General features: G+C 36.7%; 1 protein-coding gene and 1 long non-coding RNA gene across 2 annotated transcripts; both read left to right on the top strand.

Annotated features, from left to right (window-relative positions):
* Positions 1–11888: 11888 nt before the first annotated feature.
* LOC148073776 (uncharacterized) lies at positions 11889–17204 on the top strand. The gene is made up of 3 exons (XR_015712124.1): positions 11889–12249; positions 12366–12408; positions 17182–17204. It is a non-coding gene; the product is annotated as an uncharacterized LOC148073776 (long non-coding RNA).
* Positions 17205–22891: 5687 nt separating this feature from the next.
* On the top strand, positions 22892–26935 carry LOC148073775 (leptin-like). The gene is made up of 2 exons (XM_087797595.1): positions 22892–23335; positions 25641–26935. Exons 1-2 carry the CDS (start codon positions 23186–23188, stop codon positions 25956–25958), a joined length of 468 nt encoding a protein of 155 aa, XP_087653721.1. The 5' UTR covers positions 22892–23185; the 3' UTR covers positions 25959–26935.
* The last annotated feature ends 23 nt before the right edge of the window (positions 26936–26958 follow it).

Raw genomic sequence — 26958 nt, 5'->3', positions numbered from 1 at the left:
TTTTAAAGGTGTCACCAGCTGCCTACGCCTCAGGATGTGGGATGAGATCTCTTTGTTAAAGACAAAGATTTATAACAATTCCCAGTCCATCAACGCCCCCTCCGTGTCCACATGTAAAGGATTGGTCCGCCTGGACTGAGGAGACTCGATCAACCGGTGAGCAGTCCAGATCAGTTTCCAGCATGTTGATCCCAATGCGCATGCTTCCATGTGTGTCAATGCTGCGGCAGTGCCAGTCATTTTCTTGCACTCGTCGACGGAGAGGAGGCCTATATCTCTGCTGCCTCTCGCAGGACAAACAATGCAACTGACGGCAAATTCTCGGTTCCATTGTGCTTCTCTAAGTCCCTCAGGAAGCCCGAAAACTCCACAGCTGCTTCTTCACCTAAGTCACGGATGAGCAAACAAATTTACGGACTTAAAAAAAAAAAAAAAGGTGCCGCTCACTCACACAGATTCTCCGTAAAATGGTCTCTCCAGGCAGTGACACACAGGTGACAGCTGGGCTGGCGGTGTGTGTACGCCATGAAGGATGCAGGTGTATCTGCATCTTGTCTTTCCTCAGGGAGGCCAATATTAGTTTTAAACATTGGTGCTAAAACCCCAAGGGCTTCTGAGGAGGGCAGACTTCTTCTGCATCTTTTGTAACTCCCTTATTACGCTCAACTTCAAACTGTAGAAGAAAATGATAATAGTGTCATTATTTCTAGAGTATTTAGTTTCCTAGTCGAAGGATATAAACACTATGACAATATTTTGTAATTTTTATAAGCTACGGTGGATGAATACTATAGACTATCACTGATTTGTTTTTTCTGCATACCTTTTTTTAACGGATTTTGACATAATGCCACCTATAATCGTTCACCCCATATTGGGGAACTGTGCCGGTGATGTGTATCCCATCTGACATGCATTAAAGGTCATATTCAACCATGTTTCAACTCAGTTTAGATTATACAGACTTGTGGAAGGGAAATAAGACAATAGAAAATTGGTGATATTTGAATCCTTGGGCTGGATACTCTCACGATACTATCACTATATTTTGTGATATCGATGAGGATATCACGATATATGGCCATTCAGCAATTATTTATTTTTGATAAATCATGATATCCACAAGATTATTATGTTTTTACTACATCAAAGCCATCCAATGCCCTTTGTGTTATTAATAACACATTAATAATCATAAAAATAATGAATACTATACATTATGATTAAATTTATTTTATTAATAAACTGTGCAGCCTCTGAGTCAAGGTGATTTGGTGGCCCGAAAACAAATCTGTTTGTGCTATTAATTAATTAAAATATATATTAAATATTATTAACTAATTATACCAATGCTTCACCAAAATGTTTTCTTTTCTTGGCAAAATATCTAAAGGATATAGTAACAAAATACTACTACCTAAAAGTAATGCTTAACAAGAAGAATTAAAATATTTTTTTCTAAAAGACCATGCATGTGACAATAAACCTCAATATATTTTTGTTTTGGTTTTATAATGTATATATTTAATATATTAATATAATAATTATATATGATATATTAATCAAACATTTAGTTTGATAAATAACTACGAACTGATTCCTTCTGAAACAGATAATTTATAGCAAGGTATCAAAAAGCAAAAAATGAAAAAGAAAATAAAATTCCTTGAGGCTTTGTCTTGAATTAATTGTATTTGTGAAATGTCAACTATTTGTAATGCTTATTCAACCAAGTATACTAATAAAGTGCATGTAAAAATGATATCTTTACTTTCAGTGTTCCGAGAATAGTTTTTTCTTATTATAAATGAAGGGTTTTTTTTATGTACAGTATCAAGAAAATCATCAACAAACAAACATAATTCACTTCTGGGAATCTGCAAGAAGAATTATTCATCTGCAGAAATCTTTCTATTAATATGAGCAGACATATCCTCAACAGATTCAGACCGAAACAAACAAACACTGCTGATAAAATATCAATCTCTTTTCCTTTCCTATTGACTGTCCTGTGGGTATTTGAGTCGACTTGGCTGTTTTTCCCTTTGTTTGCTCACTTTTTGGTTTTAAGGCCTGAATTTCATCATCCCTCGCTCTACAAGCAGACGACTAAATCATTGCATCCCCAGCTTGACACGGAGCGTCATTCTCTTGTTTGCACCACATGCTACATCTTAATCAATATTTTCCTAACAATGGGGACACTATTATGCTGCATAAACGGCGATATATAATTATATTTGTTATACTTTATTGCTTTGAAGTGAGTCACACCTGTTCTTGCACAGTAGGGGGCCACAGTTATGATTCAGGACGTAATGACATGTAAAAGTCTGAACTTAATTAATTGATAATAAATTGGGTTTTTTATTTTCATCATATTTCACTCTTTTATGAAGTAAAAAAAAAAAGGTAATTTGCACTTGCCACTGATCATTCCCGGCTGCCACACATGCCAGAAACTCTATTATTATAAAGTATAAATCTTATCTACTTTGCTTTGATAAATCACTGCCGAGACATGAAGCAGCACGACAATGTTGAGAAGAAAAAGAACCTCACACAAAGACTTTTCCCTGGAACTTTTTTTTCCAGCACTTAAGAGAGTTGGTGTTTACGGAGCCACATGAATGTCCCAGTATGTGTCTCGGTTAAAGCTATCTCACTTGGCCACAGGGTCCTTTAATTCTTTATGAGGCCCAGCGGTATTCACATCAGAAACAAATGGAGTCGTTACATATGCAGAAGTGAAACTTGAGACACAAGATACTACAAAGAGGTTACATTGAATTGTATATATAATTCAGGATATGTGAATTAAACATGAAACGAATTAGATGAAGCCTATTAGACATGTGCTGCTGAGCAAGTCCGTGACAGACTGAAAACTTCAACAGGCAAGTCGAGCAAGTAGATGACAAGATTCATTCCTTTGATGATGCAGGTTGATCATTTTTAGGGATTCAAACATTTTAGTGTATTCTAAATTACCGTAAAATCGGAACAAGCCATTCCTTTCTCATGATTTGTATCCTGCACTTATACAATGATGAGACTAATCTATAGATTTGTATAGGTTACCGGCCTCTAGGGGGCGCTCTAGCAGGGCATCAGCCTGACAAACATGTGGGAGAGATAATGCCCACAGGAAGAAGAGTTTGCCTTTTAATATTAGCACATCATGCACGATGATGAAGAACACAAAGATGCATATGACGCAGCTTTTAAGTCAAAAATCGATCTAGCTCTCCAAGTAGCAAATAGAAACTCAGTGTGTCAATGTTTTCACAATTTGTCTTCACTAGAAGTCAAGGGTTGTAACCGTTCTGTAACTGGTTACACGCACTTGCCTATATAACCACTAGTATCCATTCAAACACCTCATAATCCCATTATAGCAAAGCCCTTCCAGTAGTTATCATACACAAATTATTTATTCTTGTAGTCCCACCTAAAATAGATACTAAATTATATCTATCATAGCAGATACATCACAATATTTAATCTAACCGTATTTTGTGGACTACACAAAGCCCGTAAAATCCTCTAATTTTAGCGTGCTCTTTGCAGGGTAATGGAGCTTTCCCGGTAGTAAATAGAGCAGGTTTGAACTAAAAATGTAAATAATGAACTATAAATCCTCACATTTTTGCAAAATAATACAAAGATTTCTTACTTAAACACCAAAAATAATTAAAGCTGTGCAACTCTGGTTCTCTCGGGTCCAATATTTAATGTTACATAACAGCAATAACTAAGCTTAAACATACGTATCATCATAAGTGATGAAAAGCTATTGTTGGACAATGGATACCTCACCACAGGATAAACACATTGTACCCTGTTATTGTCTTTTGCTTTGTCTCTTTGTAACTATTAAATGTTAAATACAATAAAAAGTAATTAATAAAGTTTTTCTGCACCTGAAAATGTATCATGATGGTCTAAGAATTGAAGCTAAAAACAAGCTTAACATATAGAATTATATAAAGAAAAAAATTAGGTATTAGGTATTTGGATGTTTTTAAGTGTATTTTTTAGACAAAGATGAAGAAGACGACGAGCACCGGTCGCTGCATTAACACGGATATTCATTTTTGCTTATAACTCTAAAAACTAACGGATTCAACCTGAGTCAAAATAAGGTTGTGTAGAAAATTAGTAAAAATAGAATTTTGGGTGAACTATCACTTAAATGATCACAGATTTTTGTTTTCCTTGGGGCTCCAAACTGAAAAGCTACATCCAACTAGAGTTACCGTCTGGGTCCCCTTGTGGCCAGCATCTCCTACTACACTTCTGATGTCATTCTCAGTTGGGCAGCAGCTCCTATCTAAAATTTACAAAGAGTTATTTATAAAAACTTTATTTAAAGCTCTGCCTGGATAGCTATAAATGCTTGAATAAATACAAAATTCTTCTTTTTGACTTGATGCCGCGTTCAAACACAGGCTAATCCATCTTCTTAAAATAAGTTGAAAAGAAATAAGTGAACAAATTATTCATTCATATTATTTCGGTTGAAACTTGAGAAACAGGGATGATGCTCGGGGGCTATTTTTCTAGAAAGCAATTATACAGCAGAAAAAAATGAGACTCAGTTGAAATTTAAGTCAGCAGTAATAGTATAAGTGAAGTGATTGCTTAGACACTTTTTTTATTTCCTTAAGGCTCAAGCCTTTTTTTATGAAAAACCTTCAGTTCTTTAGTCCTTTTTTCAATTGTATTCCATGAGAGATAAGTGGGTTTCTATGTTGCATTCCTTGGTTTTTTATCTACAGAATTAAATACGTTCTATGTCGTCCATATATTTATTCACTCGGTGTGTGTATGGATTTCTCTGGGAAAGTAACTGGAATCACACCAGGGGATGTTCTCTGAAAAGAGGGCGAGCGTTTAATACGGTAAACATTGTTGGATCAGCAGATTCTTGGCTTTACAGACTATTGGTTCGTACAACAGCATGACCCCGCTTTAATATAGTCAGCTAATGTGTGTCTCAAGCTAATTGAAAGATGCCAGCGTCTCCCTGCAGTGCCTTTACAAAGCTGATTAAGAAACGCAGCATTTTACAGCAGGATAAACACCCAAAACCTTTTAATTGATGCAGGAAATAGCCGAGAACCCAGAATCCATCAACGAACCCCTGAGTGCTTAATCTGCCAGGTGAAGAAACTGTCTTTTTTTTCTCACCAAAAAAAAAGAAGGGGACAGAGGATAAATCAGAAATATGTGGAAATTAAACCCTACATAAAGCCAGTGCAGAGCTGGTGTCTCCGGTGGCAGTGATTTACAACAGCCTGAGCTAAACTGCTTACCGTCAGGAGCTGTAATGGATGCCAACGTCTGCTTTTAATTTCTCTGGCTGGGAATAGATATTGCTGCTGTTATTTTCCCCCAAAGCGATGTCTACTGAGGTGTCCAACTGTGTTCTACTCAAACCATATGGGTACAAAATCATGCAATTAGAACCTCTATTAAACTTCTTAAAATGGATCACAGAGACAGCAGTGTCGAATGCAAACAACAATGTTCATCTAAATCTGAGCAATGTTGAGGCACAAGATGAGATGAAGATAACATCTGTATGAAAGCATACATAAGGTACCAGAGTTAAAAGTAATCTTACATATATACTGTATGTATGTACAAGAAGAGATCAAGTTTTTCTGTCACGAGAAAGTAAAGGTTCTTATTTGAAAGGTTTTAAAAAATGACCATATTACACGTATGAATGAGGGTTATCACATATTTTTCTTTTAAAGGGCAATTCATTTGAAAACCCAACTCTCCTGACTCACTCACGTTAAAAATGTGTGTTTCGAAGTTATTTCTTGATAAAGTTCTTACCCTTATGAAATCTCGGCGAACAAGAGGTTACAAGAACGGAGTCCATTATGACGTAATATTGGTCTTCACTCCTCCTCCAGCCAGCTGTAATCACATGTATTCCCTGTGGAGACTTCTGGGATTGATGACGCTCAGTGACAAACCTCGAGCTTGACCAAAAGAGAGTTTTGTACAAACAGACACATACTGATGAGTACAATAGAGGTCCAAGATATATTTAAGAGACACTGAAAACAACATTAGTTAGTAAATCATGGAACAGTTTTGTAAGTAATTTCCCGTCAAAATGTTCTTGTCAATGACACCGAGGTCTAATGCATCTCTGAACTAATGTGATCCAGTCACATTTATGCCTAATGTTTAATTATCAGCCTATTACTCAATGATTTAAAGCAGAGAATTTGTCAGATCCCTCTACTAGGATAATTATTTTCAAGTGTGTCTTAAATAGATGTTGGAATCTATTGTATCATGAGTATGTGTCTGTTTGTACAAAACACCCTTTTCATTGATGTATATACATTAGAAAATGTGCTTAAGCCCCGCCCACTGAAACACAGATATAATCCTGTTTACCATAACCACTCCAACTCTGCTTTGATTGGTGCTTACAGCTGGCTGAAGGAGGAGTGAAGCCATTATTACGTCATAATAGACTCTGCTCTTGTAACCGCTCGTTCGCCGAGATTCCAGATGGGGGAGAACTTTATAAAGTAATGACTTCAAAACACGGTAATGATGAGATACTTACTGCATCTTGGAGAGAAATAATACAATATTCGACACATGTGAGTGAGTCAGGAGAGTTGGGAAAACAAAACAACAGTTTAACTGCTAAAGTGAACATTAAATTGGAAGCTAAATAACACAAGACCGACTATATAAAGTCAATTTTATCATCAGTCATTCAGCTTAGATTGACATCTATAGAAAGCGCACAAGTTGTGGACATGACCACAATGAAAACAGGAATGTATTGTTACGTACACAAGAGTAAAGAAACAGAAATATAACAAAATAATCAAAACTGACAACCTTTCTCACACACATGGACAATTTAGTGTTGCCAATGACCACTTATTGTTAACAGTGTAAAAAAAGGTTTGTAAATAAAAATTGTTTGTTTGTGGGGTAACATATTGCAATACTTAGGTTGTGATTTTAAGATGTTTTTATTAGCATCTCCCTTTACCTCTTTTAGTGCAATAATTTGTCTTTTACACAACTTTACTGTATTTATTTTATACCAAAACATATTTTATTTTGTTTTAAATTATGTGTTACAGCCTCTCTCGACCTCTAAAAAATGATCTGTCTTTCAAGTTAAAGAGTAATGAATACAAATGTTTCCTTCTGCCACCTGCTGCGGAAGAAGACCACTGCACCTTCCCAGGATTTCCAGCGTCAGCCTCTGCAAATCTTGTCACAAACGATCCTGCGTTAATCTGTCTACAGCAGAGTCCTAGAGAATTAAAATAAATAATAAAAGGTCATGGTGACCATCCATCAACCTTGCACACGAGGAGGAGCAGGGTTGAGAGCAGATCAATTGTCATCTGTAAGTGATGTTCAATTAATCCACCCAAATAATCTGGTACCTAAGAAGAAACGATGACCATTTTTCTCTTTCGCTTCCCGTGATGCTGCAGGTCTGAAGCTCGGCCGGTAGATGGCATTAGATGTTTACGATTGACACTGAAGGGAACGTCAAGAAGTCGTGATGCGCGCGCTGATGGTGGAAAAACATCGAAAATCTGTTTCACACAAACAAAATGAATGTCAATAATTCCTTCTTTTTTTTTTAACTCATGATCACTATGGGCCCCATTTAATATTCTGTAAGTTATGTGTATATGATCCACAGACACATACTTTGAAATAACAGATTCGATTTTAGGAATATATGGAGAATTTCCGTTTTTAAAATGATGTTCTAGAATTGCTGCTGTCATATTTTAATAGTATTTGCTAAAATATATTATATTTTTACAAATTTGCCACAATTTTCCTCAACATATAAATCCATTGTTTTCAATATTTTACGTGAGGTTTTTGTGAGAGATTAAAAGTATTATTTTACATGATATATTTAACTCACAGGTTGTTGTATTTATATTTTTCTTTTGGTCCTTTAACATTGACAACATAACATTTTCTCTATTCAAATCATTTGGCATCCTACAATGACTTGAGTGTTACTGTAGTATCATTTTAATATTTTCCAATACAATGGTACTATTTTATTTTAAATATTTGTATTTAGTTTATATTTTTATTAGTTTATAGGAAACTATACTTTCCTGTTATAAAGTTTTTTTCTCATAAACCATACATAAGTATTTCAATATATTGAATTGTGTATACTGTACATTTTTATCCATTTTAACTTTATTTTCCTTAAATACAATTATTGTCTGTTTTTTTGTCAGGATATATTTGAATGATGATGCAAAGCATTAGCGTCAAACTCAACGACACCAGGCGATACTTTCCAAGTCAAAACTTAACTTCAATTCAACAGACTTTAATATAAATGTATTATTATTTATTTAAAGTAAAGTACAAACAAAGTGCAAAGAACAAGAATAAAGTGTTCTGTTGGTGTTACATCTGGGGAGGAGCATCCTTCAAATCACTCAGCTGCTCTGTTCACCGTTCACAGTTTGCAGAGGATTACTGGCATCATCCACAATGGACAGTAGTTGGTACGAAGATCTGCTCTGTGCAACGGTAAATAGCAAGTCCAGCTTCATGCCCACCACAAAGACAGTCCTCCTCAAAAACCTGCTCCTCTTTGACAACATTCCCACTCCAGCATGAAACCCAACACTGGCCACCACAGATAGAACTTGTAGAGAGGTTTCCTGCAGATCTTAAATTACCAAAGCCTCCTTAGAAAGTACAATTTACTCTGAACTTTTAGGTGCAGATGGTCTGTGTTGCATGATCAGTCCAGTTTATTATCAAGGAGCTCTCCAAGGTACTTATAGTTATACACAATCTCCACCTCGTCACCTCTGATGGACAGTAGACATGGGTTTATCGTGAACCTTCCTGCAGGTGGTTCTTCCTATTCCATCCAGTCCACACAGTCATATATAAGACTCCTGTACTCGTCAATGTTTTGTCCCTGGTGCATACAACAATGACAGCGTCATCAGCGTGAACTTCCTGGTGTGAGTCAGCTCGGATCTGTGGCAGAAGTCTGATGCGTAAACGGTAAAGAGGAGAGGGGCCAGCACTGTCCCCTGCGGTGCTCCTGTACTGCTGACCGCAGTGCCAGATGTGATATCCTTTAGATAGAGATACTTAGGTCTGTCGGTAAGGCAGGTAATCTGTTTAAATTTAGATTTAGTTTTTTTGAGATTTAAAATAAAATAGTTGTTGTTAATGATCTCGAGCTTTGTGTTGGTTGTGATGTCTCCATTAGCGTTATCATTTAGTTTTGATCTGATATGAATGCCAAAATGGTGCTGGAGCTTACATGGTTATTAAATGTTAAATGTTACTTCGATAATGGTTTGTACGAAAACATTTAATTTACAATGGTTTTTTTTTTCTTTGCAAAATTAAAATGATATTTTGTAACGTTCTGACAAAATACATGTTTTAATAATATAATTAATACACTTTATTTCAAGGCTCCTTTCTAGTCACTCAAGGTCATTATATATATACATTAGAAATGGCAAAGCACATTAAAACATAGTTAAAAAAAAAATTAAAAAATAAACACTAAAATTGCAAGAAAAAGTAGATGAAGTGGCAGTAAAGTGTGTGTGTGTGGGGGGGGGGTACATCAGGTGCAATAGGCAGTTTTGAACATATGATCTTTAAGTTTTGATTTGAAGTTTTGGTGCTTTTATTGTATTTTGATGCAAAATTTGCGTGTCTAAAATTGTGCATTAGGGGATTTGCCGGTTGAGTAAATGTTGTTTCTTTTTTGCCATATTCATGATGGAAAATGAAACCAAAACACTGCACAAAAAAATGTGTTTCGTTTTTGTGTGCAGTTACTAATATGTATGTCAGGACAGACTTGGATAGTACAGTGCATTGATGCCAATCATAATTCAACATGCATTAGAAATGAGCAAGTTTTAGGTATGTTTTAAATATTTTGTATTTTTTAGACAAACATTAAGTATATAAGCTCCTGCAGGCCACCTATGACAACGTGGCGGGCTGGAGTTGGCCCTCGAGCCTTTTGTTGACATGAGTGGTCTCAACCATTTGACTGTTTTATTTTTTTTTCTCCTTAGTCAATCTTCAAAGTCTGTTATTTTTTGTTATCTCCATAGAATAATTTCCTTCAACATGTTCTACTAACTAAATGTTTGTATACAACTTCAATTGTGCTACAAACTGTGTAGATGAGCAAATGATTGTACATAACATTTTGAATTTTTTAATAGTAGCATTGTTTTTTAAATCAACCCTTAGTTTGATACGGGCGTTTTCCAAAATTTTATTTTCTTTTAAATCACAACTTCTTTCTTCCTAACCCCACTATTTCCATTTGGAGGCAGTTTTATACACACAGATCGCAACAAGAACCAACAATCTTTCAAAACAAAGTCTAGTGTAATGTGTCTGCGTGGAGAGAGCTGTGTCCTTCAGAGACCTCAGAGAAATCATGAGGCTTCATGAAACAGCTAATGATGTATCATGATACAGTGTCTTCGCATTGAGAGTGACATCTAGTGACCACTAGATGGTTCATAATCGTGGCTCTGATCTACTAATTCAATGTAATTTAGAATAATTTTCAAACTTCCATCTAGTGGCTTTTTAAAATAAAGACACTGTATCATGATACCACAACTACCCTGTGTCATGAGGTTTTGGATTGTCTTACATCTGGTCAGAGCAAAGGTAATTTGTTTGAAGTTCTCATTGGCCACGTAAGACCCTCACTCCAGGACCCCGGGGCAAAATCTGGCCTTCCAAGTCATTTTATGTGGCCCATGGATGGCTGGTTTTAAATCCAAGTAGATTAATGTTGATGTTGATATTGGGATTTATAAAGATGACAGTGTCTAAAATAAGATAAGGAACACAGATTAATCCAACTGATGGATATGCCAATCACAGAGTATGTTCAAGCCTCTTAAAAAATACAAATAAGAACAATATCGCCATCAGAATTCTACTTCCTGTTAGAAACCGTTATTTTGCCAGTAACCTCAACTGTAAAGGGATTTTGGCGCCTTAAGTTTATTTTAATTTCATGTTTTTCTAGCTCTAAAGCTAAATCCATCACAGGGTGTAAACTCCATATTATCAAGTTTCAAATACGATTTCAAATGTGTATTAAACAAATGTATAAATACTTGATTATAAAAAATATGTGTTGCCGTGTTCCCCCCTCATATTTTAAATTTGACAATAGAATATTTATTCCTCTCACATATTTAATCTAAATCACAGCATCATTTTCATTTTTTTTATTTTTAACTCCTTCCTGCCTGTGTCTCGTGTCAAACACAAACACACAACCGCTTCGTTATCCTTTAAATAAAAACCCAATTCTCTTCCACTCTCTTTCAGATTCTGCCTCTCTCTCTATTCTGGTGGGCCCTCTGGGACGTTTGTAGTGACGTCAACGTGGTATATTTTAAGCACTGCACCATCAATCGTGCAAGAAAAACAAAAGAAAAAAAAAAAAACACACAAAGAAATGAATGAATGAGTCTCGGATGAATGAATGAGCGCCTCCTGCGAGTGGCAGGGTCTTCGTGTGATTACCTAAGTGGAAGGGTCTTCTCCCCCTCCTCTCTTTTTTTTTTTTTTTTTTTTCTTGCTGGATGACCTGCTCTTCTGCTATTTTTATCCCAGTGGTGCTGTTTCTGTTTCTCATCCAGCCAGCAGAAGGGGGGAGAGCAGAGGTGCGGGCGTCTCTGATCACCCCCACCACCCCTCCCTCCATCCCTCCCTCCCTCCCTCTTTTTCCAAAAATAGCCGTGAGTCGTGATCAGCTCGTCCTTGAGAGAGAGAGAGAGAGAGAGAGAGAGAGAGAAATGGGGGGGGGGGAGAGGAAGAGAGACAGAACTGTATTATTGCCTAGAATCAGAGGAGGGGTTATGGATTGATACAAATAGTCACCCCCGCCAAGCCAACCCCGGCGCAGGCTGAATTAATGTGTTGCTATTTTTGGGAGCCCCGTGTTTCCAGGGGAGACCTAATGACGCAATGACGTCAATGCGGGTCAATCGCAGACTGGAGGAATTGAGTGGCTTCCATTTGGGGCTTTTGCAGTATTTTCCTTCTGAAAAGGATGGAAACCGGTGCAAATAGAATGGAGCAGGGGGACCAAAAAAAAAAAAAGAAAGAAAGAAAGGTGCATCGAGATGAATGAGAGTGAGTGGCGTCCTCGTCGTCCGAGCAGCAGCGAGGGAGGTGTGTATATTTCCTTCCCCGTCTTCCTCTCAGTCACATTTCTACGTTTGGATTCTGTTGTCACGCCACTTTGTTTATTTGCGCGTGTGTGCGCCTCTTTTTTTTTTTTTATCCAGATAAAACCAACCGTCAATTCTGCGCGGAGGGAGAAAAAAAAAGGTAACAGCAGCCGCCTCACCTCTCTTTTTTTTAAAAAAACAAGATATATATATATATATTTTTAAGGAATCTGCAGCAGATCTTCGAGCTTGTTCTCTTCTCCCCCAAACTGAAGGCGCGAGATCAGCGAGTCGCGCGTCGTGTCCGCGGACGCGTTTTTTTTTTTCCGCCGCGCTCGGGTCGAACTTCACCGGCGGATCTGAGCCACTTTCAAACTTTTCATTCGGATCTGAGTCGTGGGTTCGGGAGAAAAAAAAACAACAACCGGGGAGTCGATCCGAGTCACATACAGGTGTTTATTCAAGGTTTTTGTTTTATTATTATTCAGTTGCTAGTCAAATGAGCTGATGACGTTGGATTTTCGCTACAAGTGGAGAGAGGGTTGAGCGAAGGAAAAACACTGCATGTGAATGATCTTGTGTATTTGTCGGATGATACTGAGTGATAGACAGAAGCTGAGTTGCACACACACACACACACACACACACAGTGTCGTGAGGGAAGGTGGGGAGGAAGGAGGGGTGAAGGCTATGGGGGGGTTTAGGGCGTTTACCGGCAGGGCTGCTGTGAGGATATCAGGACCATGGACAGATCACATGAAGCTCCATTTTTTTCTTACCATCATATCTCAGACACACACTATCAAAACTACCTGTGAAGCCATTTTAAAAAACCGACAGCTAAATTATAAATTCCACTTTGAACTGTTTTTTTTTAAATATTGTACTACTAGATTAATGTTGTCACCAAAGTAGACGACGACGCCACGCACAAAATGTGTGTTTTGCGTGCTTCTGAATTTTCCATCAATGTTTCATGGATTCACACCATTCATGCTTAATCCGTAATGATTTCTTAACCCCGGAGTGAATCACAAACATGGACCTGCAATTGTTGCCTCAGAAATGTTGGTCGTTCCGTCTCACGTTTGTTTAAAGAATTGTGATTTTCAAATTCACATCATTTAGTTAAAACTATCCTCGGACTAAAGTAGCTGGCTCTGCTCGTGATCTCGAACTGGCTGGACTCAAACTAGTTTCCCCCCCTTTTCGCCGAGAAAGCCCCCATGAAAAAAAAAAAAAAAAAAAGCCTGTTGAAATGTAACTCTGTTGATGATGATCCTTTTTATCTCAGTAATGGTCAAACAGTTGGGTTAGAGCCTCACCCGTCACGCTGGTCCAATACTTCAGACAAAGATGCTTTATGTTTTTAAGATGCTGCGTAGTGAGAACTATGGCCTCAGACTCGCTCATGCTTTAAATCCGACAATGTCCAGGGAGCATTTAGGGTTACAAATGGATAAAGTTGACAATCCCACATCAACAATAACAAGCCTTCATTTTTAAAATCAGACCTTTTTATAAAGGATAGAACTCACTTCTGTTGTCCAACTCAACTTGTGTTGTTTTTAGTCAAGAGGAATATGATTTTTTTTACATATATTATTACAAAATATACATTTAGGATCATGTGCCTAATCGTTTTAATGACAGTACAATGATATGTATTAAGTTTAAGTTGATTAACTTGAGGTTGGATTTCATCTTCTACCCCAGATCAGGATAGCAAGTTGTTCATCATATAACAAATCAAAAAGCAGTCGTAGAAGCAAATTGGAAAAAAATGGAAATAGAGTAAAAAGAACAGAATCAACACCATTTAAAATCCTTACAATGAAAAGTATATATGATTCATTAAGCACAAGCTTCACAATTCTGAATTAAAAAATGAAAATGCTTCATGGAAACCATTGTGACTTTACAGACATAGGAAGGATCTAATAGGTACATTTTGGAATTCGGAGGGTTTCAATATGTTAGGTGGAGACCATGGGGCAAAGCCAGGATCAAGTGAAGAGATTTTAATTCAACTCTTGTTTTTGATGAAACTGCATTTCTTCTTTGAAGTAAGCCAGTGACAAAGGACTCTTTAGGATTTGAATCCCAAATTAATCAAATCCAAACCAAGACCTGCCTTTTATGATGAATTTGTACTAGATAATACTAGAGTTTAGGCATATAAAGAAGTCATACAATGAAATTAAGGAAAAACAACCAATTGACCAATTCATGATTTTGTCTTTAACCATTAAAACATGAATTCATTAATACAGTTGCAATCATTTCGAAGGAAAAACAGTGTAAGATCTCGCTTTACACTCAAGATATATAGATCATAAGATCATAGTTATCTACCCTGAAAACAAATCAGCAGCACAAATCTAGGATACAAAATATTACAAGTCAATTTAGTAAAATTGAAAACAAAAGAATATATATATTTTAAATCTCCACCTCAGGAAAACACTACAGTTTTATTCTGCACGATGGTGTGTGAATGAGAGATGAGTCCAATGTTTGCTATGAAGTAAATCTAAAAGTACTGCAAACCCTACTCACACACACACTCATGAATACAGACACACGAACTTTAAAATGGCGTAGAGTTGTTGTGGCCAGTGACGTCTTTAGTCAGGGTGACAAGTGACCATGTTCCTCAAATTGTAGCTCATTTCAACCAAAATTCTAAATCATTTCATGTGCGAGTGTAAAATGATGTAAATCTCCACCTGAGGAAGCGTCACTCGTGGCTGCATGTTTCAGTCTCTGACCACAAACTGAACGTTTGTGAACGAGTGAATCTAACTAAAGATTAAAACCATCATCATTCATCGTGATATTCCTGAACTGAACTATATCAAGTGAGCATTACGTGTGAGTGTGTATCAACAGTTCACACACACACACACATATCGTTAAAATGACAAATAACAGTTTTTGACGATCAAACAACTGAGTTTCTCTATGAGCCGGACACAAGAGTGGAAGACACGAAAAAAATGTTTTTCTGAAATTGATTGTTGAACAGATAACAAATGTGGATCATTTGACAACCTAAAAACAATCTCAACAGTTGTTTGGTGTGTGAAGAAGTGAATCTACAAGTTCTGCAAATCATGATAAAAACAATAATTACATCAGGGCGACATCTTTATAAATAATATCATTAAAAATACCTCGAATTATGTTTGCTCATCCAATGAAGATAAACTGAAGTGTGTGTGAAAACATGATCCATTCTCTCTCTCACACACACACACACACACACACACACTGAGAACACACACTCTGTAACCCTTCTTCTGACCGAAAAAGCAAGATTTTATGTAAATCATATATATATATATATATATTTTCACATCTTTCTGTATTCTCTGCATGTAAGTAAGTAAGAAAGTAATGGTTAGTTTTCTGGAGCTTATCACAGCTACGGGGGGGGAACAGGAGGGGGGGACCCCGTCGACGTATCGAGAGTCGAAGTTGTTGCTTCAATTTATCTGCAACTTATTTATCTTCCTTTGACCCTTAAAAAGATGTGCATCAAAGTTATCTATCTATCATTCTGACTCCCATCTTGATATGTGGCAATTTATACTATTACAAACCTCTTTGACAAGTGTGTGATAGAGACAAAAGTCAGGGTTTTGTAATGCACTTGCAGTTTTCTTCATCATTTTAAAATTCACCGTATTAATTGAATTACCGCTGAAATGAACACCTGCACAGGTGACGTCTGAAGATTCCAGTTCTTCCACGTGTATTTGATGTCGGAGCAAAGCGGTCTTTAAATGGTTTACAGAAGATACGAAAATAAAGTCTGATGATGCATTGAAAGGGAAAATATTGTCGTAATAGTGAAGAAAAAAACAAACAATCTTGGCTTTCATAAGGTTGTAAAGCTACGCTGCGCAGAAGGTGTGGTTGTGTTGATTTACGAGGGGAAAAAAAACCTACTGTGGCGTCATTTCCACTTGTTGAAGAAGCTGCAACATTCTTCAGATTTTATTTCTGAGTTTTAATAGAAATATTGGAACAGAAAATATTCTGTAGTTAAATAAAAAAGAAATGTTTGTTCAAGTCGAACCAGGTGAGGATGAGCTGCTCGTGGAATATTGTCAGGACTCTCAGTCGGAGGTTGTGGAAGTAAATGAAGCTGAGAACCAGTAAAACCCAGAAAAGATGAAGACGTTACATCTTGAGAACGTTCTTCAAATGGAGGAAGATGTTTCTGAAGAAATGAGGGTTGAGAATCCTTGTCAGTTCCAGTAATACTTGATTTTCTTTTCTGGAGAATTGTGTTTTTTTTATTGCAAATTGAAGTGTACAAATCAAACATAAACATTTAGAAATAACTGAAGTTGAACTGATTATATTTCTAATGTCTTCTGGTGTAAATCAAAAGTTTCTTTCTTTCTTTCATTTCTAGGTAAAAATCTATTTTGTGTATGTTTAACAAACCACAAAGACATTTCTAAACCTGTGTGTAAATAAAATACGTACAAATCTGGAGGATATAAATAGATCATGTATTTTAGGGAAAGATTAAAAGCAGTTTTAAACATTATACTATTATTATACTATTATTACTAAACATTATATTTAACACAAATAAAAATAGAAAATCCTGTTAACCAGTAATTTAAACATCAAATAAATGAGATATAAAAAGAGAAAGCACTTTAACAGAGAAAAAACCTAGGTATGAACCAGTTTGAGCATTTTCCTTATAACAAAATCCGACAAAAATTGTTGTTTTGAAGACATTTATAATTTCATTATTACATGTATAAAGCTAAATAGAATCTTAATCATCATCAAACACGAGAATGCAACGAATTAGTATCAAACAGGTGTATTTAAAACAATATATTTTCTATATATATATATATATATATATATATATATATTAAATGTTTCCTCTTGTGTGTTCCAGATCCGCGAAACCATCAACTTAACCCTGGACTTGTTGTCCCTTTCAGGTCTTTTTGCGGTCTGGGCTTGCTGTCACTCGTCTCTCCAGGAAGCCCTTACCCCAAAAAGCATCTGCAGGGGATCCTTTTCTACCCGGAGAGTTGGACGGATGTCCTCTTATTCTAGCTGCAACCCAACAGTGCGCTGTTGTGTAGAACAAGTGTGTAGAACAAATGATTTGTGTTGCAACAGGATTTTCGCTGAGGAAGAAAACGTCGCAGCAAAGTTTGACCACAAGATGGCAGCATCGTTCGGTACTCCTCTCCAACTTCCACGTATTTCCTCCTGAAGAATCGAACTTTATTAAAACCTGATGTTTATCATCCGACTTTTACAAATGACAGATACACCATAAATTACGCATCGTTTTTATTTGAATGTGTGATGTTTTGCTTTAACTTCTCGATTCCAGTGAAAGTGACGGTGATGATGACGATCTAACATCTGTTACACAAGTTAGTCCTTATTTCCCGGAGAATAACAGCGTGTGTTTTTAAACACAATTCAATAAAACAAATTAAGCATTTAAGCCAAAAGAAGAAAAAAAATGTTGGCTGAAGTTGTAGTTTTTTGCCAGCGAGTTTGGTAGAATTTACGGTCGAATCTTTTGAAACATATTTGATATTACTCAGCAGGGATACATTCACATACTTTCTCATATAAAACGCAATATCTCTAACAATATAACAATATAGTGAATACTTAAATATTTGTCCTGCTCCAGTGTAATCCACTGCAATACTACTTGTGTACTCAGTTACATTGTCAGTTTCTAACGGAAATTGATAAATAATGAACAAGTATTTAAAATAATGAGGTTATAAAATAGTGAATAGTAAAGAAATTCAAATAAAAAATGTATTTTTTGGATTTTCAATATTTGTCCTTCACATCTCTTTACGTGTGTGTAGGTGTGTGTGTCTCGGGGTGTGTGTGTCGTGTGTTGTTAAGAAATACATTCAAGAGAATATATAAAATATTGATCTAAATCATGAATCAACATGAGTTGTAACAGCAGGATTTATTTAAAGCAGTTTATCTTGTGTGGTTTTAACCTCACTGTAAATATCTTAGCCTTATATTTATTTCCTCCTTACATTACTTTAATGGGAAACTCTTTAACACTCTCGTGTTTGGATTATATTGAGATAAAAAAAGTGTCTTTAACCATCATTATAATTTTCCACTAAGATATTCACGTGCGGTTGGAGTCTAATGTTAGGATTCAATTTAATTTCTTCCATATTTCCCACATGAGGAAACGAATTGCTTAAGCCAGATGTACTTGGATCGAGAGGTCACTGGACAGCCCACTGGTCGACAAACAATTACATTATTTGTTAGACTCTGTTGTTCAGGGAACATGTGTTCTTTCAAAAGCAAATATCGATCATTAAAATTTGATTAGTATGTGACATGTGTCATTGATAACACATCAAAGAATGATTGTAAAATAGATTTTTTTTTTGAAAACAATCATGAATGTTATTACATCAGACGTCATACAAAGATGGGTTTTGTAAGAAGTTTGAAGACACATTTAACTCTGAATTAGATCGATCATCTGGTACCGGATCACAAACTACCTCATCAACAGGTCGAAGGCCTTTCAGTCAGAGGTGTGTTTGAATACAGGAACTAACTCTTGAACATTTAGACATTATTCTATTCAATACATTCACGTCACTTTAGACTTTCATGCCGACTATGAGACGAAATGACGCTTGATAGGATTTATTTTGGACTAAACCTGCTTCATGAGACACATGTTTATTCAACCGTCATCAGTCGTGTGTTCTCCTAGTACTTGAGTGGGTTCACTCTCTTCCTCCTCCCACATTAAAACACATAGAGAAACGGTCCATAGATGTGTGTGTGTGTGTGTATGTTTGTTCGTCTCTGAGTGCAGGGTGACAGGAAAATGAATGAAGGACAGCAAATAGCCTTTGAGTAAAGATCAGAAAATCAAATCAAATGAAGCACTTCTGCGAGTAACTTTTAGAATTTTTAAATGAAAACCTTTTTTATTTTTGGTACGACTTCATGGGGGTCGTCTGTCGCCCCTCCCCGGGCAGCGCTTTACCCAGAAAGAGGTGAGACTGGGAAGGTGGAATAAAGCTGGTGAGACGAAGACAGATGTTTTAAGGGAGTATTAGCTGGAGTTGAGATGGAGCCCAGGGCTACAGGACTCTGCACCAGCATGTCCACCACCAAAAGCTCATAGTTACAGATCCCCCTGAACACAGTATCCATAGCAACACATCTGTAACACATAACAACTCATACATGTGTTGGAAGTTTTTTTTCTTTACATTCCATTGAGCAACCCTGACACATATCCCAATATGAACCCTCGGAAAAATCTATTTATACCCAACAATTTAAGTTTAAAAAGTATTCTTCTATTAAAAAAAAAAAAGGAATGTTCAATCTCTCAAGTCAATATTGAGCTTGTTCATCGATCTCTTCCCCACATTGACGTGATCACCGTCACCCAGGCCAATACTGCTGAATCAAGGATTTTTCAATTACCGTACGTCATTGTTAACGTCACTCAGATGTCTGGGAGAGATCAGAGAATTCCCGTCGTTCCCGTGACTCACTCCTCGGTTTTGCATCTGGATGTAATTGGATAACGAGTCTGAGGCTGTTAAAGTGTCGCCCGGGCCGGAGGTCGGGACCATAGTTCGTCATTGGCTGGGTTAGAGAGTGAGGGATGCACAGGGTTTGAGACCTGTGAGTGGAGGTATGTGTGTGTGTGTGTGTGTGTGTGTGTTCGAGTGTGTGTGTGTGTGCGGGGCTCCAGGGGCACATTCCTCCGTGGATGTGACTCATATGTGCTACCATAAGTCATGTGACAAACCATGCTCATGAATTATTAAAGACTTTCTCTGCTGTCCTCTTGTTTTTCTGCAGAAAGTGAACCTGCAAAAAACTTTCTTTTTTTCCCACAGAGCAGCGAAAAACATCTTGTCCATTTCGTAACAAACATGTATTTATTCAAAACTAATTCAACTTTTTTCAAAATGGTTATTAAGTGTCATGGGTGAAAAGTTGAATCACTGAATCTAGCTGTTATTAACTAGCTAAACTAGCAAGTATTGTGGAAATTCCCTTTTGGTATAAGGACAAGCGTTCAAAGTTGTAATCGGATCCATTCTGTGTATTCATGGTGGTGGTTAGCTTATCAAACTTTATCAAACTTTATAAATTATGAACTTTCCTCCTGGAGATCTTGGTTTGTGTGAAGCTTTGAGTGTCGTCAATTAAAGAAACAGTGTCTTTGTACAGCTACGACATGCTTGTATTATGGAGTGGTATACAGGTTATTAAACTGTGGAAGGAGTTTTCAGACAATTTATTTTACTGCCATTTAAAAATAAATAAAAAGAGTACATTATTATTGATGAAAATATGGTGAATGTGGTTTTTATTTTGTTGTATAGTGAATATTTATTTATTATATTATATTATAAGAAATTATATTGAAATGTGTTCATTATTCATTATTGAATTGTTTTGATTACCTTTTTACACACATTTTTTTACAAGTCATGGTTTGATGAGGCTTCATGAAACAGTTGATGAGGTCTCATGATACAGCGTCTTTATTTTTGAAATACCACTAGATGTCACCCTAGGTTTGAAAATGATGACAGGTTTCGTTGAATTAGTAGATCAGAGCCAAATATTATAAAGCAGAGAGTGACATCTGGTGGTGTTTCAACATCAAGGCGCTGTATCATGATACCTCATCAACCGTTTCATGAAGCCTCGTCAACACATCATTATTGAGATTTTAGAGAGCTCATGAAATGGACTGTTGCACTATAAAGGCACCATTTTTCTACAGTTTCTACAAGTGGCCGTAGAAACTGGTTGTAAAAGAATGTGTGAACCAGGAAGTTGTATCACAGATACACCGAGGCTACAATAACTTAAATCAACTTGAACTTATTGCAAATAAATCCATTATGGGTTTTTTTTTTCTTCAACCAAGATTCCAGGAAACACTTGTATGAGTTATTTAAATGTGGAGTCCATCTGCAATCTTCATGTTTTCTTTATAATCCAGTATTCCCGGTGAAACTGCAGATGAACTCATATTTCCCAAAAACTTCCTTAAGCAGGACCCTTTCAGAAATGTGCCAAGTCAAGCAGCTAGAGCCAGAAGAAGGATTAAAGTTTGATATGATACTTTTTTTATGAAGTAAAAGTATGTGTAGCTTTTCACAAGCTAACGGCGAACTTAGCTTTATATCGGACTCACTGAACATCAGTATAAAAATGAATGACTTTAATTAATGGTAGAAAATAAAAAAAATAAAAATGTAGCCCCATGCTTTTATACATCTTTCTATCTGAATCTGTAACAATAGCTTCAACTGATTGGAGAAAATATCAGATTCTAACATAAATAAAAACATATAATTCATAGCATATATATGGTATCCACCCTGACTTCCATCTTCACCTGTTCCACCCTGTCTGCACTCTCTTCTTCTCCTCCATTTCTCTCTGCATTACTGAACTGTTTACATAACCTCCGCCTTTACCTCTCTATAAATCACTATATCATCAAAAAACATCATTGTCCCAGGACGCGCTTCTTTTCCGGCAACCAGTGCATCGACGTCGCAAACTAAAGAAAGCTGGTGATCATCTTGAAATCGCTACGTGACTTACATCATGCATCTCTCAGGACCAAGAATCATTTTTGGGAACTCGTTGGGAACCAAGGTACTCAGGCTTCTGTCGAAGTCCATGCTGGCTGCACATGTGCAACCAAGAAACTGCTTTTACTCAAATCAGCAAAACACCAATTAGTTCTTTCTACACACTAGTGTGTGCAGACACAAACACACGCACACACACACAAGCCCCGCACATACACACACACATGCAAAAACACACACACACACAAACAAGCACCCACAAACACACACCAGACAAGCACACACACATGCACAAACCCACAAACACACGTACAAGCACGCACATACATACGTAGAAACACACACATGCATAAAAAAAACCACACACATATGTACACAAAAAATGATACACTCCCACATACATAAAAACACACATAAGCAAACACACAATACCAGGCACAAATGTACATACACAAACACAAATAAATTTCCTTTTTTTTTTGCGGGGTTCGCGCAGGAGTTTATGAAAACAAACAGCAGATTAAAAAAACAAAAATTTAGATGGAGCGATTGCACCTGGACTCTCAGGTCAAGGTTATCAATAAAACACTCTTGTTAAATGGTGTGTGTGTAGCTGAACATCTACGATAAGATCAAAAAACCTACCCTTACAACTCAACATTCAAGATTTCTTTACGCAACAGAATCTCTACTATTTAATATTTATTCCCTCAAATTGGAGGCGTCCAAACAGAAAAGGTTTACTCTAAATAAACATTGATAAGAGTCCGCATGTGTGGAAACAGCACCTTTGGTCTTTTTACGTCACATTTATTGTATTTTATTCGAGAGGCAGAAGAGAAGTTTTTAAGGAAGAAATGAATGTAATAACGTGTATCGAAAATGTATAAAAGTTGAAGGAGCTTCTGGTGGGGGGGGGCTCAGGGGGGAGAGATGTAGGGATGTGGGGAAGTCGTTGGGGGTGGGGGGGGGGTGGAGGGACAGAGGTGAGTAAGAGATGAGTCAACGCCTCTCCTTTATAAGATCCACTGATGGAGCCCGACAGAGAGTACATCCTCACCGGACGAGGTAAGACCCACAACGCTTGTGACTTGTGTGTGGATTTCTTTACTCTGTATGTTTTGGAAATATGATTTACAAAGATGTTTGCTGTAAGAGTTTTTAGTTTTTTGGGGGGGATTTAGACAAATGATATAGTATTTAATCTTTTCAATGCAAACAATTTTATCAACTTGACTTTCTCGCAGTAAACGGCATCTATATTTGGGACACGCCGGAAAACCAGGAGCCATGCACTGCAGCAGCCTCGTGTTCCTGACGCTCTTTCACGTCGTGAGCGTGACCACGGGGGTTCCTCTTCCCACACAAGGGCAGAAAGAAATTAAGTTGAAGGTCCGGAGGATGGCGGAGCAGCTGGCCGCCAAGCTGCACAAAACAGAGGTGAGTCCGTCTTCCAACTTAAGGGACTTTGTTTTTTGTTTTGTATTTTCATTCTCAAAAAAAAAAGCTTAATGAGTTTATTTATCAGTGAAAAATATTTTTTTTATATAGTTTTGATGAACTTTGTTTAATTGAAGCTGAAATTTACATTAAAAAGTGAACCTAAACAATCTTTAAGACAAAACTTTTAATCAATGGTCTTATAATTCAAGAACTAAAGTGATATGATCAAGAATATGTCAAATCAACTCTTGAATTAAACTTTTTCTCGGCTGTTTTTGTTCATATAGTAAATTTGCTCGAACAAAGCCACTAGAATTAACAAGAACACCGAAGGAGCTTTAATCATCTATAAATTATACTATACATTTTCACTAACTTAATCACATTTAAGATGCACTTTTGCATACTTTTAAGCAGTTTTAAACCAACAAATAAATGCAGATTTATCAGACCATACAATGAAAGAAATCCCCATTTTTTTTTAACATTACTTTAATTTTATTCTGCAACAATCTTTGACGAACACGACAAAGTTACATTTATTTAGGCAACATAGCCAGAATGCTTCCTTGAGCATGACACAAACAAAAAGGTTTATGACGACAAGATGCGTTGTTTGTGCTTCTGGATTCTAGTATTTAATTGTTGACTTTTTGTGTTATATTTCAATATATTTTAATTGAATATTACTTTTAATTCCACACAAAACGATTATGTGTTCTTCTGCATTTGTTTGCAAAAGTTCTGAATCAATTCAAAGGACAGTTTCAGGAAATGTCAATATTGGAACAAGGAAAAAAAAAAAAAAAAAAAACCCACTTAATTTTGTTTTAGACTTACCATCTGGATCCATGACTCTTATGAAGGATTTACTAAAGTTGTAAAGTTAAATTTTACTTCTTCACTCTTAATGTGTGCGATGTGCGGGTGAGTTTTGCACGGGCACATTCTGTATCATGTATGTATCATCGAGAACTTTGCAAAAATATTAAAAGTTTATTTATACATGTGCATAAAATATTGAAATTATCAAAACCTGCAATGCATTTTATTTTGTTAATGTAACTTCAGAACATTAATTTGATTTCTAAAATATTAACTCTTGAATTGTGGTTTGGATTATATTATGACTTTTATTTACATTAGAGGTGTTTTAATATTGATGCAGCAATGTATATGGCCTCCAATGTATATTTCTTGATATAAACCTGAAGAAAACTTAGATTATGTGGTAGTAAAATATATAAACAACATCACCTACACCAAAATGAAGCCTTTGATTTTAATTAAATATTTGTGATTTGTCTTTTTAATTTTAAATAATAGTGTGTGGTTTTCTTTTTAACTGTATAGAATATCTTAATAAATAACTATATTGTAATTTACATTTATTTGTAGGGTACTTTTCCAGACCAGGGTCACAAAGCGCTTAAACAATCAAAACAATACTCAATAAAATAAATACTTAAAAGGTCAAGATAACACTGAGAGAAACACAGGAGTCTCCGAGAATCAAGGAAAAGTCTGCACGAATAAAAATATCTTATTATGTTTCTTGAAGGATTCAGTAGATCATCAAACACAGAGGGAGAGGGAGATTGTTCCAAAGCTTAAGAGCAAAAAGCCTGAAAGGATTTCTCTCCTCTGGTCCTGAACCTTGTGCAAGGAACTATAAGTAGATTCTGATACACTAACCTAAGAGCCCGAACTGGGGTGTAAGGCTGGATCAGATCAGTGATGTAAGGAGGAGCCTGACCATGAATAGCTTTGAAAGTAAGAACCAGAATAAATTAAAATTGATCCTGAAAGAAACTGGCAGCCAGTGAAGAGATTAAAGGATCTATAGAATGTGTGTTCTTCTACTAGAGCGGGTCAGAATTCTGCAGGCGAGACAACGAGTTTGACACGGAAATAAACGGTTACAATAGTCTAAACGACAAGACACAAATGCATGGATTACAAGGTCCAGATCGTGTTGGGACATGTCTTTGTCAAATACAACACCCAGGTTTCTCAGGCTCAGTTTGACAGACTGGCCTAAGTCACCCAAGTACTGACTGAACCCTGGAATCTTATCATAACCAGAGTTTTTCTGTTTTGTCCACATTTAGCTGCAAAGTGTTTTCACTCAGCCATTGTTTGATTTCTAGCAAACAATTGACCAAGTTCAGCCCCTGGGGCTCATTTGGATCAAAAGAGCAGTAGATGCTATCGTGTCCTGAGGTTCTTTTTTCACAATTCACTAATTCTGTTTAATTCGTTTAGTTATTAAACTGTTTCAACACCATCTCTCCTTCACCAGGGTCCCACTCACCTGACTATAACTCCAGAGGACTTTGACGGACTCTCTTCGTTCGCCGTGATCTTGGAGGGTTTAAACGAATTCATCTCAGGCTCCTTCGGACGCTACACTCAGGTGAAAGCCGAGATGGCGTCACTGACCGGCCACATCGTCCACCACTGCGGCGGCCAGCAGACGAGAGCGCCGACGTCCAGCACTCTCCAGACGCTCCAGAGTCAAAGGCATTACACTCACAGCGTCACCATTGAGGCGGTGGAGAGGGTGAGGAAGCTCTTGGATCAGCTTCTGGAAAAGTTGGACCGCATGGATTCCTGCTGATCAGACCCGAGATCTGATGAAAGACACTTAACACTTGGCACTTATTACAAAGCATTTGTATTTATTTCAAGAAGTTCTATTTTGCAACCAAAAATATTTTGATACGGATTTTACTTTCAGTGAATATTTTTATTAAGAAAATAAGAGTGAAGCGAAAAGAACGTTAAACTATCTTCACTCGTGAGAAACAGGATAGAAAAAAGTTTTTTCAGTCACTGTGAACGAGTCTAGAATTCAACTTGACCGGAAATGATGAAATGAAAAGAGAGAATAAAAAAAAAAAGTGGGATGTTTGTTTTTAAGGGGACTGATAAAGTGACTCATCTACTGTCAATGAGGTTAAAAAAAACAAAAAAAAAACACGGCCAAGACTCAAAACATTTGTGTACACATTACACAGGAAGTATAAAGTTCAACTCACATTGAGAGAAAACTTGAAAATGTTTTATTTTTTTGTGTAATGGAGAATCCTTGTTTGACTGTTAAATAAAACATTTAAAATGTAATCAAAAATTGTTGAAGACCATTTGTGTGGTGCGAGTACCAACTACTGTACTTTTAAATGAACTAACCCTGGACTCTCAGCAAACGTGACGATGGAAAAACAATGCAAACATAGAAGACGACACACGCCGGGACTACAGGACAGGAACGTAGATTATACAAGAATAAATTCCATTTTCCTCGTGTCGGTGCGTCATACAAGATTGCTGTAGTCTAGAAACAAGTTATAAAAGTAAAGTGTATCTGATCACCATTAAACATCATTGGCAGACGATAATCACACTCAATACAAACACATGGACTGAAACATAGACATTACGTGATACAGGGCCAGGTACGGAAAAGCTGGTCACGTTTCAAATATTAGTCTTCCTCTCCAAATTGCAGTGATGATCGATTAAACCAGCCTCCACAGAGCTCTTAGTGCGAGTCCGGGGTTATGTCGAACACAAATATATTCATGTTCAAATTGACTTTATCTGTAGGTGTTGTTGAC

Source organism: Callionymus lyra, chromosome 8, assembly GCF_982586985.1.
Source record: "Callionymus lyra chromosome 8, fCalLyr1.hap1.1, whole genome shotgun sequence".
Taxonomy (NCBI): Eukaryota; Metazoa; Chordata; class Actinopteri; order Syngnathiformes; family Callionymidae; genus Callionymus; species Callionymus lyra.
This window is presented reverse-complemented; position numbering and strand designations above follow the sequence as displayed.